The 20087-nt window shown below is 41.6% G+C and overlaps 1 protein-coding gene across 8 annotated transcripts in view; it reads left to right on the top strand.

The window, feature by feature from the left end:
* ATP7B (ATPase copper transporting beta) overlaps nucleotides 1-20087 on the top strand; it is a 45628-nt gene that overhangs the window by 13443 nt on the left and 12098 nt on the right. For all 8 annotated transcript variants that reach the window (XM_030036577.2, XM_030036573.2, XM_030036572.2 and 5 more), the window contains 13 exons: nucleotides 6283-7510; nucleotides 9083-9319; nucleotides 10471-10634; nucleotides 11526-11687; nucleotides 13155-13231; nucleotides 13616-13790; nucleotides 14368-14601; nucleotides 14785-14876; nucleotides 15012-15139; nucleotides 16273-16427; nucleotides 16637-16771; nucleotides 17496-17690; nucleotides 19214-19396. In XM_030036577.2, the coding sequence (XP_029892437.1) occupies nucleotides 6283-7510; nucleotides 9083-9319; nucleotides 10471-10634; nucleotides 11526-11687; nucleotides 13155-13231; nucleotides 13616-13790; nucleotides 14368-14601; nucleotides 14785-14876; nucleotides 15012-15139; nucleotides 16273-16427; nucleotides 16637-16771; nucleotides 17496-17690; nucleotides 19214-19396 (3165 nt within the window). The remainder of the gene's footprint in view (nucleotides 1-6282; nucleotides 7511-9082; nucleotides 9320-10470; nucleotides 10635-11525; nucleotides 11688-13154; nucleotides 13232-13615; nucleotides 13791-14367; nucleotides 14602-14784; nucleotides 14877-15011; nucleotides 15140-16272; nucleotides 16428-16636; nucleotides 16772-17495; nucleotides 17691-19213; nucleotides 19397-20087) is intronic.

Below are 20087 nucleotides of genomic sequence, written 5' to 3'. Positions count from 1 at the left end.
GCTTGAGTTTGACAGCAGCTCATACCAGGTTATTCTCTGGAATAATAGAATTTGCAGAAACATTAAAAGGTCCTAATTGTAGGTAAGTAGTTTATTTATAAGTACTAAGTGGATGCTAGTGAAAGTTCTTGATAATACATCTGTGGCAACTTTTTTTTTTTTATTCAGTGTTGTATATAACTATGGTATTTTTGGAGATTAACTCTTGTGGAGAAGAGACTTAGAAAGATCAATGCTGATAAAAACATGATAAGGTTTATTATTTTAAAAAGAAGTTTTGCTATCTAAAAGGTATGTAAATTACAGTAATGTAGTTTGGATCACTGAATATTGTGAATATTTAAGGAAAAGAAACTCTCAGGACAAATTTTGTGTCCTTTGAAACTGCGTATGCTTAGAATGGCTTAAATAATTAGTGTCAGACTTGGAATGAAATAACAGCCAGGACAGACCAAGTATACCTGAAGGCTTTTTCTGCCTCAAGTTACTTCTTATATTATAAATGTTTGCTAGAAAACAATCATGACATCTATGACTTTGTTCTACCAAAGGATCTCTTTTCTGTATTTAGTTCACTGGGATATATGTGTTGCTTGTACCGGAGCCGTGAAGAACATCACAAAGTGTTTTGCTTTGTTTTAATTCTAAATTAGAAACAGTCCATTTACAACAAGGCTTTCCCCTTTCCCACTAAACCAAGCGTGGTTTATATAGCTCCCTTTAATTTAAAAGTACCTGTTAAGGTCTCTAAAGTTTGTTAACTATGGTGTAGGTATCATTTCAGTAAGACTAGCTGCAACTGCCTAAATCTTTCCCCATTTTCTGTATTGTTAGAGAAACCTGTTCCCAGATGGGGAATAGCAGTCCCTTGGCAGAAGCATTAGGGCAACTAACAGCATTTTGAAAACAAAAGCACCATAAAGGCTGCTTTAAAGTAATATTTTCATTGAATCTTGATATCCAGGTGGAGAGGGTGGTTTTCCCCTTGTTTAAGACTCAGGAACTATTTGAAAAAGAACAAGTTGTGTTACAAGTAGTTAGTGAAAATAGTAGCTACTGACATTTGTTAATCTTCACTAAGCTTGGGGGAAGGAAGAACAACCAGTTAAGATCTAATACATTTAAACAATATGGGCTAACAAGATGGATGGACAAGTTGCACTGAAATTTGTTAAGGAAGACGAGGGTTGCATTTCCACCTACTCAAAAGTGCTGCTGTTACAGGCACGAAATTGAAGACTCGGAACCTTTGATGTTCCCGAGGCTGCTCTGTCCTTGTTTCGTTGTTCGCTGGCTGCCTATAACAAACAGGGAAAGCATCTGAAGTATTTAATTAATAGTGTGTGGCTTTTCAGTTGTGTGTTACTGCCTGCCTGAGCCCAAAGCCGTGAATCAGCGGGTTGTGAAAGAATGAGGCAGTAGAAGGTAAAACAGCGACACAGATAAGGTAATTCATCGGCGGTTGTGTGCTCGAAGGCGAGAGGGCGATAGCTGGTTTCAGCCTGTGGACGTACGGCGAGAAAAGCAGCCCAAAACCTTCGGAGACACTGGGCGAGATGTTCCGTGAGGTCCGGAGCGGACGGGCATAGGCAGAGGGGAAGGTGCTGAACGGGACGGGCCCTGTCTCCTCGCCGGCCGACTGCCTGACGTGGCGGTGAGGAGTCTGGCGCTTGGGGGCCAGGAGAAGGAGGTCGGGAGGGCAGTGCCGGCTCGGGGGGAGAGCCGTGCTGGAGCACCAGCGAGGAGCAGCAGCCGCGCGGGATCTCAGGGCGGGTGATGCTCGGGGAGCTGCGGGCTGCAGCCGGCACGGCCTCAGCCTTGTGCCGCGGAGGCTGAGAGCTTCACACCGGCGTTTCGGGGGTGGCTGCGCCTCTTGGGAAGGGGAGGTCTGCGGGGAGAGGGATGGCTGTCCTGGCGACAAGCCACCCCACGAGGTGACTGTGGAGAACAGGGGTGGAGGGAGCAGGGGGACCCAGCCAGGGGTGGCAAAGCTGAGGAGGGCACAAACCTTGTTGAATTTATGGCCGTGGGGTTGCATCTGTTGTCAGGATGCCGGTCACCCACCACGTGCGTGTACAGGAGGGTCTCGCCCAGTGCTGTGGTTTCTTGTTCTTTGGGTTGTTTTCTTCCCCAGTTCAGTTGATTTTCTTACATTTATTCTGTATCCCCTCGCTGCTGTGTTAAACCCTTGAGCTTTGCACTTCTGAATGGGAGTACCCAAAAGAAATAGCCCATTTTAGGGGACAGGGGGGCATCCTGATGCCAGGGCTCCGAGGGGGGCCCTTGATGGAGCGGTTTTACCCCACCAGTCACACAGGCCGTGGACAACGACCATCCTTCCCGCTGGACCTGCCAGATGCCATAGGGCCGAGAGCTGCGTGTCAAGCCAGGGCTCGAGGCTTGGTGCTCCCAATCCAGCAGCGTCTCCCTGCCCTGCTCCACCTCCATGCTCTCCCCAAAAGTGAGTCCAGCCCGGGGCATATTCCCATCGGATGATGTCCTTCCTGCTGGCTGGAGGCGGTCAGGACAGGGAGCAGGAGCCTCTGCCTCTTCCTGCTGCTCCCAAGCCTTGCTTTGCCCCAGGGCAGGCATGAGTGCTCCGACTCCGGTCTAGGGCAGCGAGGGTTACTCTTTATTCTGGGGCGTTTGCTCTGAAATCCTCATATTGGGAGCTGGGATTCAGGTGCCACGCTCATGCACATCAGCAGTTTCAGTTGCTACTTGTCTTGGGTCCGGTTTAGAGCTGTCAGATGGGAATGTTTTCCATTCAGCTCTGGTGCTTCCTTTAAAGCTCTCTCCAGCTACTTCTGCTTCTGTGTCAATAAGTCCCCTTTTAATTTTCTTCTTTTTTTTTTTTCTCTATTGTTTAAATGCGCTTCAGAACACTGCTTTCTGTAGGGATTCTTCGCTTTCAGACTAGAGCTTTGTTCTGCTGTGCATTTTGAATTGAAACTTTCATGTGCAGAACAGGGGAGGGAAAGAATTGTGGTAATTGACTCAGTGTACCCCTCCCCTTAAAAATAAGCAGGTTTCCTTTGGTGTGAGAGACGAAACAGTCGGTAACTGTGGCCGGTTCTTTCACACTCCCATATGTATGTGGAGTCAGTTGCATTTTCATTATTTCGTTAGGATTTCTCTGTAGGCAGAAGCAAGCAGGAGAGGCAACACCTGGGAATCCTAGGCACCTTTTTTGTTATTTTTGGAAGTGATTGCTTCTCTGATCCTCTTGCAGATGGTGTCTCTGAATTACTGTACAGCCTCATAGATGCCATTTTACGTGTGGGTGTTAGCTGATATCAGGAAACCCTCTTTTGAGGCATAGCATGTGCCTGAGGAAAACTATGGGCACATTTCTGCATGCCTTGTCTTTGTGTCCTTATGTGAACCTGCTGTTTTCCTCTGATCTAGTGTAGAAACACCCCTTCTTGCAATTACACGCAGAGATGTGTTTGTGCCTCTTCTTTTTTTTGAAGCTGTTAAACAATACTAAAGGCTTTGTAAATACTGTATTTGAACCTGTGCACATTTCTGGTATTTGGGGGGAGATTCTTCAATGATTTGGCATTTGTGGGGTGGTTTTGTTGTTGTTTTTTTTTAAAGGGAAATAAACATTTTATTTCTTTTGTATCCACGTCCCCTCTCTAATTTTCTCCTTCTCATTTAAAAATTTGTGTGCAAGGATTTTTCTCCTACAGAACATAAACATCTGGTTTTGTCAAGTAACAAACAAAATATTTTTGCCAATTCTTCTGAACGATGGGATAGCTTTTTATCCAAAATATAAAGCGGCGGCCAAGTTTTGATGTTTCTGTGTCTTACAATGCATTGAAATAGTAGAATCAGTCCTTGCTTTTATGTTTTTTCAAAAGACTGGAGGATGAGAAATACCCTTTAATCTTTTTATACATTTAATTTGAATTGCTTTTATATCGCTGGGTACCTAGGGAAGCTGAGACAGTTGGTGAACGCGAGGGTGGAGGGAATGCAGTGGAGGACATAAGGCCTATGATGGTTCCTGGTTTTCATCTGCAAGGGGCTGCCAGAAATGCGGTGAATGGGGGCAGAAGAGCAGAGGATGTTTGTCTCGCCCATCTCTCACGCTCTGTTTCACCAAAGGATGCAGAAGGCAAATGCCTTTGTCGTACGAGCCAAAGTAAAGGCGCAGGGTGAGCTCCTGTAACTCGCACGCAGATTTTCGCTTCACCGGGTGTTTGTGATAAGAAGAGCTGGCCACCGCGAGCAAAGTGTCCTTGGAGGGCTGGGGACAGGAGATAGGGAAGAAGAGATGAGGGACAATATTCAAGTAGACATTACAATAAATGCAAATCTGAGTTTAAGCAGCATTTGAAATGCGGTGGGTGAGAGACAGTTTTCATTTTCAGATGGGCTTCTTTTCCATATACAAGGCCATATTATTATTTTAAACTGTGGGAAGGCACAAATAGGAGGAAATAAGCATGTGGTCATCTTTGTGTGCGCTTAAACAGGGAACCACCTTTGCAGGGAGGTCCGATTAACTATAGTTTTTTTTGAAAGGAGGGGCTGGCTGTGCATTTCCATGTATGTTGGGGATTTCAGTGACTTCTGGGAAGGAAAGTGCAAGGAGAGGGACATGTGCCCCAGGTGCTGCCAGGCCTGTGGGAAGGAGAGGTAAAAGGGGATGCTGGGGCTAAGATAGTCCCGTGACTCTTCTTCCCCAGCGTCCCCAGCACGTAGCCTTGAGGCCAAGTGGAGAGGGAGGGGACACGGGGGGAGAGCTTGTGATCAGGATAGTGAGGAGCTGCACCGTAACGCTGAAGAGTTGAAGTTGCTCATTCCTCCTCCTGTTCTTATAAATACAGTACAGAGAAGGCTGAAAGCAAATTTCTCGTGTTAAATTTTTGCCGGTTTGGTCATGACCCCAGACCTCATTATTCCCAAGTTGTCTAAGCATGAAACAAAATCAAGTTAATGAATTTTGAATACTGCATCAGATGAACTGGATGCAGTCTAGTGTTAATAAGCAGCCTAAATGCTTCTCATCCGCGCTGCGGTACAAAGGAGGGAGTTTTCTTCTTGGTGGTAGGAACAAGATTTGCAGTACTGAGCCTGATCTGGTGACCCTTCTCTGCAGTAATACCCAGCACTAGGTGCTTTATTGAATGGTGGAAAGCCCGCAGCTTCGCAGGTGAGAGAATAGATTTGTCATAGTAGCTTGCATCTAGATCTTTAATAGTTAAAGCAGCCTTAAGTCACAGACATGAATTTTGATGTGCTTTCCATGAAACCTGACAATGTGGGGCTTGTCCCTCACTTTCTCAATCTTCCTCATCACTTGGTGCCAGCAATTTCCTTTGATGACAGAGTCTGTGATCTGATTACCTGTTCTGAGAGAAGCATTGCCTTTACCGCTTTTTTTTTAATATTTCATTTTCAGTTGAATAGAGTGCACTAAGCTCTAGAGTCCCAATACTGTGGAGCCTGTGATCTGGCTGACAGATAGTCCACTTCTGGCTGATCTACTTCAATACTGGCCATTATATCCTGAAAACTGGTGTTGCATCAAACCAGTGAGTTCTTGCAGCTCAATATATGGTCTGTCTTAGGTAGATGAAACTAAACCATAGTGGAAGTGTCTGCATGTAGGCCTGTGTCTTTTAAAATCCTTGTCAGATATAGATTTTAACTTAAAGATCTGTATATACGCAGGCGGCCCAAGTCCATGTGTGCACGCATACAGATCTTCAGACATCGTGCAACTGGTCCTCTCTGTGCCAGCTGGTTTCAGGCTCTTGGGAAGTTCTTGATTCTGTTTTCTGTGGGTGGTTTGGTTTGGTTTGAACACCTGCTGAGCAGTAGCAGGTTGCACAAACAGAGCCGGCTTCTGACACTTGTGGAGAGGCATTCAGCACGCTGTCTGCTGAGACCCTTTCTGGAGGTGACAGTGTGCTCCGAAGAGCAGGGCTCGGGCTGCATGATCAAAGTGCACCGTGGCTGCAGAGAGCTCACGTTTTAAATGATTGGAATGGGGTGGGAATATTGAGACAATTTTACTTTTATATCCCTAGTGAATATTTTTTAAATTGCTGCTCAAAAGAAGTGTCAGAGGCCTGATTCATCATCGTGGGCATAGCTCACTGGTAATATATTCAAAGTGTAAGTTAATGTTGTGAAGCATTTTGGCAGTATAGACTGACTTGAGAGCACTTCTACTATGTGCTTGAGAGCACAAGCAGAACATTGCTGCTTTTACAGTGCTAAAGGTACTTCTATTTTATTTTTACTTCTCTTCTTGCTCTTTAGGCTTTGTCCAACACTGATTCTCCTCCTGGCTGTGAGCTGGAGCCTACAATGAAACACAATTTTGCTTTTGACAACATGGGCTATGAGGACGGCTTTGAAACAGCGCCCTCTCCATCTTCCCAAGAACATACCATGGCAGTCAACATTGTGGGAATGACTTGCCAATCTTGCGTGCAGTCGATAGAAGGCCGAATTTCCAAGGTGAAGGGCATTGTGAGTATTAAAGTCTCCCTTGAACAGAACAATGCTGTAATAAAGTATCTGCAGTCAGAAATAAGTCCTGAACAGATTTGCCAAGAAATTCAGGATATGGGTTTTGATGCCAACATAGCAGAAGAGAGACTGATGCCAGCGACTGTAAGTTTGTCGTGCTTGAGAGAAGCAGTAGTTAAACTTCGGGTAGAAGGCATGACATGCCAGTCCTGTGTCACCAACATTGAAGGAAAGATTAGGAAACTGCATGGTGTGGCGAAAATCAAGGTGTCACTTGATAACCAGGAAGCAATTATTGCTTACTATCCTTACATCATTCAGCCTGATGACCTCAAGAGCCATATCAGTAACCTGGGGTATGACTGCACCATTAAAAGTAAATCAGCCCCTTTGAAGCTTGGTGTGCTCGATCTTGGGCGCCTGCAGAATGCAAACCCCAGGGAGACACCAGCAAGTCTTGAGAGTGATGGGGTGGATCCACGAGTCGCCAAGATGAGTGGCACAGCTACAGTGACTGTACGGATAGAAGGCATGCACTGCAAGTCCTGTGTCAGAAACGTTGAAGGAAATATATCAGATCTTCCTGGCATACAAAGTATTAAAGTGTCTTTGGAGCATAAACGTGCTGTTGTACAGTTTAGCCCAAATTTAATTACCCTGTCAGCTCTGCAGCAAGCTATTGAGTCCCTTCCACCTGGAAACTTTAAAGTACGTCTCATAAATGGTTCAGAAGTTAGTAAGGGAGCATCTCCATCACCTGCTTTGCTATGCGATCTCTTCAGAGAGCCACTGCAAGACATGACATGCATGGCTGTTATTAGGATTGATGGCATGACCTGCAATTCCTGTGTACAGTCCATAGAAGGGACCATATCACAGAGACAAGGAGTGCAACAAATAGCAGTTTCTCTAGCTGACAGAACTGGGAACATACATTATGATCCAGCTGTCACTAATGGAGAAGAGTTAAGAGCTGCTATAGAAGACATGGGGTTTGATGCTTCTGTGCTGAAAGGTAACTGTTTTTTCTTCTGTGGGTAGTGTGACAAGCTGGGCCATGCGACATCTGCGTTGAGACTCTCTTCTGGAGAGAAACTCTTAAAACATCACATTGGCCTTATCTTTTCTACGGGACTAGCCTGATCTGATCTCACTTAGCAAGGGCGAGAGATTTCAGCCATGAAGCACCTTCTTTCAGCCCTTAATAACTGCACTAGTGAGTGGAAGAGTTGAGTTACTTTATGAAGCCAAAAGATTTGGAAGTTGGTACAAAGTCCTTCAAATAGCTGATCCTCTTACCCACCGAAGTAGGTTTCCTACTCTGTCTACAGGCTGCTGTGAGTAGATCTATCAAATGAAATGTTTTCATTTACATTCCAAAATACTAGAAAAAAACCCCACTTAATGAAATATCTTTCATTTAAAACCACTTTTTACCTAGATAAAATCTCTCTTTAGTGTCCTAATCCTTTGACCTTTATTTCTTGAGTATTTTTACTAGCCCTACTTTACTAAGCTTTACTTTCAGCAAGGTAAGCGCCAAAATGCAGGTACTCTTTGGTGGGAGCAGGTGCTTTCACATGTCAGCTGCAGAACAGTTTGTACATTTTGTACATGCTCAATGTTTAAGAGTTGCTATAGTGCACAATCTCCTCTCTAGTGAATTTCAAATGTGGCAATATTTATCTGCTTCAACTGAACAGATTTGCTTTGAGATACTGATGTAGCTTACCTAGAATGAATTAGTTTGATTGCAATAGACCACATCCTATTCATTTTTCTCATGGGTCCAATCCCTCTGAATCTGTGGTACTACTGCAAATGAGGAGGAGCCTGTATGTGGTGTTTAATTATGATTGTTTGGTTTATAATTTGTTGGTGGGAGACCTCCCGATCCATCTATGGAAGAGGAGGGGAGCCCCTGTGTTAAACGTGTTCAGAAGCAACTCTTGCTCCTTTACACAAACCTCTGCCCAAGGGAGGCAGTTTGTGAATGCAGCTGGAGCTGTTGGGTGTCTGTTCAGTATCTGGTAAAGAACAAAAAGGATTGCAACAAGCCTGTATGTGTGGAGGTCTTCTGAGTGCTGCAAATCCTTCTACTACTTGTTTTGCAGTACTTGCAGTGTAAATATTGTGCCATAAAGAGAAATCTGTTGAGAAACTTGTCCTTTTCCTTGTTTGAGATGAAGTGCTATGAGCCCTGCATAGATGACAGGAACAGAATGGATGTGAGGCTGGACTGCATTGTCTGTGCTGGATAAGGACCCTCTAGATACTAATATATCTTTATTGAGTGTAGGTAGCTGTCAGGTCTAGGCATTGAAATCAGAGGGAATCATTTGCCATCTGAAGGTGGAAAACCAGTTCTGTAGACTTAAATAGTCATGCAAGTGGTACTGGTGAGTGTATATTGTTATACACATAGTAACAATCTATATTATTTCCATGAAGAGACCAAGATTACCATGTCACCTTTCAAACAATTAAGAGACTTTGCATGATTGATAAGGGTGACCTGCTTGTAGTTTTATGTCATCCGATCGCGCTGTAAACAATGTTTGTTCAGTTTGTTGTGCATTTATTCAAGATACCGCCGTTGGAGAACATAGGCACCAGCCTGACGCCAGCAATGCTGCCATGCAGCCTCGAGCTGCAGAGCCTCCTCGCCAAGGCTGTGCCTCGGATGCTCTTCCAGACAGTCCTCACCTTGATGAGCCAAATCAGGCCAGTGGAGCGACAGCTGAAAAGTGTTTTTTACAAATCACAGGCATGACCTGTGCGTCGTGTGTGTCTACCATTGAAAGAAATTTGCAGAAAGAAGATGGTAATAAATTTCAGATTCCTATAATGAGTCTGTAAGGGACTACGGGATAGAAAACGTATTCTGTGCGATTAATGGAAGAGGCTGTGGTACAGCATCTGGAGGTTAAATAGACTTAATGCTCTTTCTTAGTGCTAATGTAACTATATCACTATTTAACTATCCTACTGGGTGGACAAACCCAATGGACATACTTGTATTGTAACACTAAGTTGTTGTAATGTGATAAAAATTTCAAATAAGGCTCAAGACAAGAACAGAGAAATGGTTCTCATTTAGTTTTCAGGGCCTTATTGCTTCACAGAGCAATCCATCTCTTCCAGAGCTGTTGAGAGCTCTGACACGTTTGCGATGTGAAACTTACCCTTCAGGGCACATTTGCACAAGCAGGTACAAACAAATGCATGGCTCCAGTGCCTGGGTAATTATATTAGCTTAGGCACAGCAAAGCTTATTAGGTTAGAAGTCTGCAGACTGGAGCTGCCTTTCCTCTGGCGATATAGAAGATGAACAGATGAGCCTCAGCAATGTGATTTAATTTGTGTAGGCATACCTTTGGAGGGTTTTGATTATTGATTCTTGTGCCCCCAGTCTCCCAGTGATGGTCTCACTGCCTTGATTTAAAAATCCAAGAAACCATTAGCATTTCAGAACAATTTTTTTGCCTGTGAATTTTGTGTTTTGCTTTTCAATTCTAAATGTAGATTTTGGTGGGTTTTTTTATTTTAAAAAAGAGGAAAAAAACACCAAGGGGAAAAGCAAGAAAAGAAAAAGGCCTAGCATTGTACTGTGAGGTTTGTTTAGGGCTTTCCAAACTTAGAGATTCCAGGGTAGAGCTTGCAGCAATGAGTGCAAAGATTGATTCTGAACATCTTTTTTGTCTCATTAGATCATAGCAGAACTCACCTCCTTCCCTGTGTAACTCTTGCAGTTCCTTTAGTCATTGCTAAAGGGAACCACAGTGTGGCTGGATCTCAGTAGAAACTTTGCTGTTGTGACTAGGGAACAACACTAGAAGGAGGCAGAGAGAAATCATTAGGCTTATAACATCTCTAAGTTGTTACAGCCCTCACTGACAATCACTTGTAATATTTTATTTTTCTTCCCCTCAAAGGAGCTACGTTATCTAATATTTTTAATTATTGCGACTGCAGGAATTGTTTCAGTGTTGGTAGCACTGATGGCAGGTAAAGCAGAGATAAAATACAAGCCAGAATTCATACAGCCTCTTGAAATAGCACAGCTGATCCAGAATTTGGGTTTTGAAGCTACCGTCATAGAAGATCATGCAGAAACAGAAGGAAATGTGGAGCTTCTTGTAAGTCATATGTATTTGAAATTCCATGTTGGTTTTGGAAAAGTCAGGTCTGGAAGAATAATTTTCTTGCAAATGCTTTTGTTTAAGGAGTTGTGGCTTCAGCAGGTCAGTTCTGGCTGGTGACACTTTTTTTTCCTAATTGCTGAAAAGACAAAATCAATTTGGCTTAGGAGAACCTGTCCAAAGGCGCTGAAGTAAAGTGGTAGTTGGATGCACAGAATAGACTTTTCTTACCAAGGAGAAATGAAACAAGTTTTCTGTGAAGGCACTTCAGTCAACTGTACAGACTCTGAGCAACTGAGAATGTGTCACCAAATATGTGTTGATAATGCCTGGGGCTTTGTATAGAGGTCTGAGAACTTTGGGTAAAATTAGTAAATTATTTATACAAAGGACAGATTCTTCAAAAGTCTGGTTTTATTCTCTGACATATACCTACTACAACACAGATAACAACAGTCTGCAGTTGTGCTAATAGATCAGAAAGTGGGAACGTGCCTTATTGAAGCCACAGGAAAATTTAAGTAAGCAAGATGAAGTTACACTTGCAGAGTTTGACTTTGGCAACATTAATATAGCTGCTGGTAGAACTGTATTAGCTATACTATTACAGTTAATACAATGTACAAGTGCTGCTATACAAATATATTGCTGTGACTATAACTGTTGGTTGCAGAATTTATAATAAAAGTGGATAGTTATGTTCTCAGCTTTGTTTCATTTAAGACAGCTCTATAAAATCTTCATGCTGAGGCCTTGGGCCAGTACCAGCAGAGCTTGAATAGTCTTTAGTACCTTTGTGACATTGGGAGGCCTTGTCTCAAATTCATCCACAAATATTGGGTGAATGTGGGGAATGGCTAATTATACCTAAATTTGTCTTTTCTTTAGATTACAGGGATGACTTGTGCTTCTTGTGTTCACAATATTGAATCCAAACTCATGAGAACAAATGGCATATTCTATGCCTCAGTAGCACTTGCTACGTGCAAAGCTCACATCCAGTTTGATCCTGAGATTACTGGACCTCGAGATATTATAAAAATAATTGAGGTAGGCTTTAGAAGTTTTTTTATGTATAAACAATTATAAGGTGAAGTTAAAAAGGAAATAAAGCAGCTGATATTTGAGAGGTTTCACTGACTTTTGCAGATGACATAGTTATTGCCATATGTTTTTATGCTCTTGTGGTGAAGCTGCTGTGCTCCACAGTAGTGCATAATCTCCCAGGTTGTTACCCTAAAAACACACCCTAAAAACTACAAGAAGAAACCTTTTTTATCTATATCTGGTAAAAGTGTCATATATTCATTCCTTGCAGTTCTGTGTGTAGAATCATGTGGCTCTGATTTCCAGTCATTTCAGTGAAGTGTTGATACTTTAGAAAAAAATACTACTTTCTCTTGCCAGTGAAAGAGGCTGTAAAAGTTTTGCAACAGCTCATACCACAAGTATTACACATCTCTGTATACACTGGCATTTATTCTCACATCTATTCAGAGAAGAACTTTTTAAATCAAAAGAGCTTGTGATACAGCCACTAAAGGAAAAAAAAATCCTAGTTTACCAGTAACCACACAGATCATAAAATCTGCTGTTATCATGGCCCAGGTGTGGACGAAACTTTTTCCTTCTCTGCCCCACCAGAAGGGAAGAGAATGTACTGTATGAGGCGCACACAGTGAGTAGTCAGGAGGACAGCTATTCGTGTTCTAGAGTATTTACTCAGAAAAAAGCTCCTAGACTGCAGAATTGATGTGGCAGCAGTGATTAACATGTTAACTAGTAGACTGTTCAGGCTGACAGAGTAGTTCTATAAAGAGTATCTTGCCACAGGAGCATCTCATGATGCAGATATGAAGTTTCTATGTATTGTGCTTGCAAGTGTGCTTTGGGTTTTTTGTGTTTTTTTTTGTGGGGGATGTGGTTATGCTGCAGTGACTCACTGAAGTGTCAGTCAAAACTGGCTTTTTGCTTGTATTTGTTTCTGGGATGCTTTGCCCTGCAGTTTTTTGTTTTACAGGTTTAAACTGATTCTAGCCACCTTGATTTTCAACTTCAGGTGTATCTACTCAGCTGTAGTGTTAAGGAGATGCTCTCAAGGTTGACTAGCCCCGTGGCTTGTACATTTCTACCTTCCTTTGTGGTATTTCCCATCTCTCATACTTATTCCAGTGGAGATGAAAGGGCATAAATTTCCCTTGAGGAGGAGGGCAGCAGAACTCCAGCTGTCAGCGGGAGCTTCCTGTGCCTAAGAAACCTTGGACACTTACTGCATCTGTACACTCTGTCCATGTATAGGTAGAAGAAATCCTTTGCAATCCACATTTTGAGTACTTTCTGAAACATCCTCTCATGTTGGCAGGACCTAAAAATAAATAAGAAGTTGGCATTTATTAAATATGGAACAGTGTCCTTTTCTGACATTTCTTCTAAAAGTAGTGTCATTTAAATATGTTATAAGTAATATGGTTAGATTAATCAAAACTAACTCATCTTTCCTCCCCTTTCAATAAAAAGGAAATTGGCTTTCATGCTTCCGTGGCTAGAAGAGTTCCAAATGCGCATAACCTGGATCATAAAAAAGAAATACAGCAGTAAGTATTTCTCTTTCTCTCTCACTAATGAACATGTATAGATCATCTCTTGTAACTCACCTCCCCCCGCTCCTTCCCACTTACTTTAGCTTATCCTTGTGTAAAGCGTATTTAATTTTACGATTTGCCATTTGATTCAGGTACTTTTATTACTTTCATTAGTTTCACTTTTTAACTGATAGAAGTCTATACTGTTAAACATGTAGGAGACACTGAAACTGTCCTGAAGTGTTGGATCTTTCCCAAATATCCCCAAGCTGTGTGTTAGTACAGCTGTGTGTTAGTACAGTACTAATACTCCAAGCTCTGCACTGTGAGCACACTGTTTGGCCTGGGTACTGCGGGGTGTACGACAACCAGGGATTTACAGCTTCTACTTTTCAGGTGGAGGAAATCTTTCTTGTGCAGCCTACTGTTTGGTATCCCTGTCTTAATCCTAATGATTTATATGCTGATACCCAACGGTGAGCACCACGGGTCTATGGTGCTGGAACAGAATCTCATTCCTGGATTATCTATTTTAAATCTTCTCTTCTTTGTCCTGTGCACTTTTGTTCAGGTATGTCCACAGTACTTCCTAGGGGTTTGCTTTCTATTCATCTCCCATTTATGGAATCCGATGTGATAAAGACAGGAGACTGGAAAGGTTTAGTGGATTAGCCCTGCCCTCTTGTCTGTACCACCTACGCAGAATGAAGTGGCACTTTTCTGGAAGTTATCCATTCTGTAATTGCTTACAGCACTTACTCCTGCCAAAGTTGTGTCAGATCGTTTTCCAAGTGGGGAAGGTAGTGTTAAAATGAAGAAATACCTGATCAGCTGCAAACTAATTGGGTAGCTATAGGGAAATCCCTTCAACTTCTGTGCCTTGTTTACTTTGCATTGCTGCAGAAAAGGAGGATATTTAGCTGGCAGAGTTGTTTTGAGAACAAGGATGGGCAAGTGAGAGGATGACAATGGAGTCAGCCTCCTAGTAGACCACTCCACTGAAGTTATATCAATATAAAATTTGCATAGGGCAGCAATGGCTTCCCTTATCTACTACGTGTTTATAATTCTGCTACAGGCAGTATTATGTACTCTCCGCTTTCACTGCTGTGATCTTAATACAAGTCTGTCCATGCTTACACCAACAGTTTCTTGGTGGATGGTATTTTTACATACAAGCTTACAAATCACTGAAGCACAAGACAGCCAATATGGATGTGCTCATTGTACTGGCCACGACAATCGCTTATGTGTATTCATGTGTGATCCTGATGGTAGCGATAATTGAAAAGGCAGAGAAAAGCCCTGTCACTTTTTTTGACACTCCTCCAATGCTGTTTGTGTTCATTGCCCTTGGGAGATGGCTGGAACACATAGCAAAGGTAACTCATCTTCACACTAATTATTGTGTATTTATGATAAGTAGAATAAAACTATTCAGAGGAATTTTGAATCAGATGTTTCTGATGTAGCCTTATATAAGGTCATTTAGAGTCCATTGTGTTAAGTAGACATCAGCATTTATATATCTCAATATATCTTAAACATTTATCTTTGTTTCTTAGAGTAAGACCTCAGAAGCTCTTGCTAAACTTATATCTCTTCAAGCCACAGAAGCCACTGTGGTGACTCTTGGACCTGATCACTCTATCGTCAGGTATGTATTTATGAACCAAAGCCCCTTCAGCCTGCCTGGGTGCACAGACTAGGCTTGATGCAGTTGATGTGGAAGCATTATTATTCTTTTGAAGCGGATGGTGTAAATAATCTGTTCTACTTGTGTCTTTTGCAGGGAGGAGCAGGTAGCTGTTGAACTGGTTCAAAGGGGTGATATTGTAAAGGTAGTTCCTGGTGGAAAGTTCCCAGTGGATGGAAAGGTCATTGAAGGCAGTTCTATGGCAGATGAGTCTCTCATTACTGGTAACTTCCCTTACACTTATGCAAAGAAGCGAAATCTTCTAGAACACTTTCTTATAAGAAAAGAGAGCAGACTCAGCCCAAAAGCTGTCTCTCTGAATAACCTCCCACCTTAATGGATGCTGTGCCTAGCCTTCATGAGCTTGAATCCAAATCCCCTGTCTGTACACACCCTAAAAAGCTGAAGAATTTCTGCTCAGTTTGGTCACTTTTACTAATGTACTGATGGTATGGGTAGAGTCTAAACACTATTGCCATTATTCCAGAGATCTGGTGGGAGTTTCCCCTGGAATGTATTTGTAGAGATGGTACCTTCTCAGAAATAACTTCTAAAGGGTGATGGGGAAATATTGCTGAGATGTTGGGGTGTGTATGCATGGGCACTGAACAGGACTTCTGACGGGGATCTCCCAGTGAGCAAGAACAGGGAAAGGAAGCTTCACAACTTGATGCTTATTAAGGATCATGGGACTGTTTCACAGCTTCTGAAACTTTAATTTCATTTTGTAACTATAATAAGGATTTAATGCATCGTGCAATTCTTATAAATAAGGTAAAGGGTATAAAAACTTTATATTGGCACTGGCTTACTTGTTTTAGTTATGTATTTACTCTGCTTGGGGAACAGGGACACCCTTAGTTTAAGAGAACCAGTCATGATCACTAACCCTAAAAATAGAGAAAATAAAGATTTTGTAGAGCTAGTATTCTTGGAGAGGCAGTGTGAGAACAGGAGCTTTGCTGCAGAGACAACTTTTCTAGTCTTTGAAAACTGAGGGTGGCGGAAATAAAGACAGATTGCTCAAACTCCCATGGCTATGCAAAGTGTTAATTCGAGAAATTCCTAGAAGTTCCTTTTACAACCAATTTGCTACTGGCCCTTTTGAGGGATGACATACTGGAGAGTTAGGACCAAGGAAACAGCATTTGCTTTGAAACTAAACCTAGAAAAAGGTTTACAGAAGTATGACACCACTTATACAATTCTTCTCTAGACAGAGATATACAATATGTGATTTCTGGTCATTATTGCTTAGCATACTGATTTTGCTAGCATAAAATGAGCTGTGTGCTAATCGACTATGTTCACTGTTATTAGGGGTATTGGCTCATTTATTCTTACCTTTTCTTTCTAGGGGAAGCTATGCCAGTCACTAAAAAGCCCGGGAGCACAGTGATTGCCGGTTCTATAAATGCACACGGCTCAGTTCTTGTTAATGCAACTCATGTTGGTAATGATACCACTCTGGCACAAATTGTGAAATTGGTGGAAGAAGCTCAAATGTCAAAGGTAAAAATAATAGAAGACAAAACCTTATTCACAGATTTTTATTAAATAAGAAAAGGATTCTATATTTTGATATATTTACTTGTTCAGCAAACTGTGTTTTTCCAGACTTCAAAAAAGAATCAGATAAAGACTATTAGATATTTTCATGAATTCTGCATATTTATGTGTTTTGACCATAAACATGCAATACCTATTTTTCTTTTTTATAGGCACCCATCCAGCAACTGGCAGATAAGTTTAGTGGATATTTTGTTCCATTTATCATCAGCATTTCAACAGTCACATTGATAGCATGGATCACAATTGGTTTTATAAATTTTGATGTTATTCAAAAATATTTTCCTGTAAGTAATTTCATTAGGAGCTGGATTTTGGTGTTAGGATATCTTCTAGAGTAATTAACATACCTTCTGTGTGTGTGGTTTGATGTTGCAACTTGGCAAATACTTTTGTACAATGTGGTGTTTTCTACACAGAGCAGATAATTACACTAATTAAAATCTATCTGCAGGTATAAATATACCTTTGCATTTACCCCTTAGTTCTGCATGGGATTCCTACAAACTGAAATTATTGGCAGTCTTTCTGGACTAAACATGATCTATAGCTGCATTGCAAGGAGCTAAGCCATTCCTATCATGCCTGACATTTTTTTGGACATCCTTGTTCCTGATGGCAGATAGTGATTTTTGTTTTAGAAAGAAGATAGCTTCTGTTACGTTTAGGATGTGTATTTGCTATGCTTAGCAACTGTGCATATCTGCGTACCTGGAAATAGGGTTCTCCTTTGCTAAGCTATAAAGGAAATACATTGTCATCCAGGAGCCTGAGAGCAGAGTCAAGCATATGTGTGCTTAGGCAGCAAAAAGTCCAGAAAATACTGCCATAAACAATTCATAACATTGACCTTTCTCTACCATTACAGTAACAATAATAGATTGTTTTCCTATACTGGAGGTTTCCAGGTAAATGTGTTTTTTGAAATGACTGTGATTGATTGTACTTCTATGTTATCTTCTATCAGCAATCATACATCTTTTTTTCCCCCTCTCTTCCCTTTTCTTGCAGAATCAGAACAAACACGTTTCAAAAGCTGAACTAATACTGAGGTTTGCATTTCAAACCTCAATCACTGTGCTGAGCATTGCATGCCCCTGTTCTTTAGGCTTGGCTACCCCCACAGCTGTGATGGTGGGCACAGGAGTTGCTGCGCAGAATGGTATTCTCATCAAAGGTGGAAAACCCCTGGAAATGGCACACAAGGTTAATAGTTCATTCTGTACTTTTGTAGCTTACCCAGCTGTTGCTACATGAAATATAATTTCCCAGGAAATCCTGCTGGTCCAAAGAAAGACTGCAGAATGTTGTTTGGGTATTTTTCTGTTGGTTGCTGCTCATTAAGGTGAAGAAGACAGACCTGACCATCTTTCTTCAAAGCAGTCACAGCAAAGTGTTGAGAGCCAACAGTTCCTGCAACCTCATACCAGTGAAGCTGCTAATCTTCTGCATGACCTCAGAGGTTTCTGACTTCTGCACTCTCTTTAGCTCTTCTGCGAAAGAGCCCAATAATCCAGTGTTTTCCTTCTTTCCTCAGAGGGCTGTTGTGAAATGTATATTGTTCATGATCAGTAGTTTAAAATGTAGGATGTAAAAGAAAAAATGGAATGATTTGAAGTTGTTTTAGTATATAGAAAATAGACGGAAGGGAGGCAGAAAAAGCCCTTCTAAGACAGAAGACTGATGAAAAGAGGAGAAGATTGAAGGAGGAGAAGGTTTGACATGTCCACAGCCAGTGAAAAGAGTATGAGTTTAAAATGTGCTATGGTAGACTGGATTAGACATACGCAGAACATTTTTAGTGAAAAGGATGGTAAGAATAAGTTAATCAGACTGATAATTCTTCTTCTTACTGGACATTACAAAGCATAGACCAGAATTTTTTCCAAGGGTCTGCAAAAAACCAAAAAATGACTGCTAATTAGTGTCAGGACTTTTTACCTGTTGAATCTAAGTGAGGTTAAGGTCAGGGCTTGGAAAATTAAGTGACTGGTTGGATTCTGCAAGGTTGGTGGGTTGGAATAGCTGGGAATGGAAATAGTGCCTACTTTGTTGCGTTTTTTGGTTCTGGTGTTTCTCTGTGCTGTGTTTATTTTCAGGATTAGAATTGACTTTAGCTTTGGGTTTCAGTGTAAATGGGGCTGTGGTTTTTGGTTCATTCCTGATTCCTCAAGACCTGCTGTGCTGGCTAACAAGTCATTGCTGAATTTGGTGAATAGCATGAGGTTGGTTTTGGTTAGGTTGTTATTTCTGGAACTTGTTGCAGCTTCTCGCACTCTTCCCACCTGCTCTATCAACAAATAACTTCGGGAGTCCTCTTTCCTCAGTGCTATTGTTAATTGTTTAGAACAGCATTCGTAAAAGCCCTCCTTGCATCATATACCTTGTGGTAAAAGTGATTAAGGTGCCACTGTGTGAATCCTGCATGTGAATACATACACACACACGCAAAGGACTGTAGAAGTCCTGCAGTGACTCAGTTGTCTGCGATCCTGATATAGGTACAGGATGACGTTGTAGCTTCAGTGAAATCACTGTATAGGGAATGAATAAAAAAGCGTAAGGAGACCTACTGTACAGATAGTTCAAGGTACATACAGGAATCCCTACTTTTGTAGGTTTATTCTGTCTTGGTGTGGATATAGTCAACTGATTATTAAGGTCTTGCCTGTATTTATGTGCCCTATGCTTGCAGGGCTTAGGCAGTAACTCTGGTTTATTTTTTGCAGATCAAGACTGTGATGTTTGATAAAACTGGGACCATCACCTGTGGAGTTCCAAAAGTCATGAGGGTGCTTTTGCTGGGAGACACAGCTGTGCTCTCCCTGAAGAAGGTACTGGCAGTGGTTGGCACTGCAGAAGCCAGCAGCGAGCATCCTTTAGGAGTGGCAGTTACTAAATATTGCAAAGAGGTACTTAGCCTTCCTGTTTCATCTAAGGCCTGAAGGGATCTGTGCAAATGCAGCAATGTTGTATAAAATGAGCAAGTCCCAGAGGGACAGGCCTGCCTGAAAAGTAACAGGCTGGAAAGCTGGGAGGTTTTATGATTGTGCATCTTAGTCTGGACAATACCAGAAGGCATATTCTAAGCTTTTGTTTTCTGGTACTGCTGTGGACTTCTCAAGCAAGGTCTTACAAAGTTTTTCCTGAACTAGTGAGGAAATAAGGATTGTGGAATATGTGCAGGAGGAATACTTATGCTTAAAATAGCATCATGAAGCAAAAGTGTGTGGTGACATTTCATGTTACCTGACTGTAGTGGTTTCTATTAGTCACTTGCTTATCCGAATAGATCAGGCAAACAGCTTTAAAACCTGAATATTAAACTGTGGTATTTGTGAATTTCACAAATGAATTAATAGATTACTCAAGTCTTTGCAAACTTTGCACATCCTCAAAGGTCATTTATATATTGCATGTGTTCCTCAAATGTTTCAGGAAGAGTGAAAGCACAAATAGTAACCAAAATAAGAAGCCTGGTTTAAATAAACAATTTATTTCTGCTAAGACAAGTCATTAATTGATTTATGGAAAAATTCCTTGGCAAGAATATATCAAACTTATTAGTGATAGATCTTTCAGTGGTAAAATTTAGAAGTTAAC

This window comes from Aquila chrysaetos, chromosome 14 (genome assembly GCF_900496995.4).
Source record: "Aquila chrysaetos chrysaetos chromosome 14, bAquChr1.4, whole genome shotgun sequence".
In the NCBI taxonomy this organism is placed as follows: domain Eukaryota; kingdom Metazoa; phylum Chordata; class Aves; order Accipitriformes; family Accipitridae; genus Aquila; species Aquila chrysaetos.
Note: the sequence above shows the minus strand (reverse complement) of the source record. Positions and strands in the feature narration are given on the sequence as shown.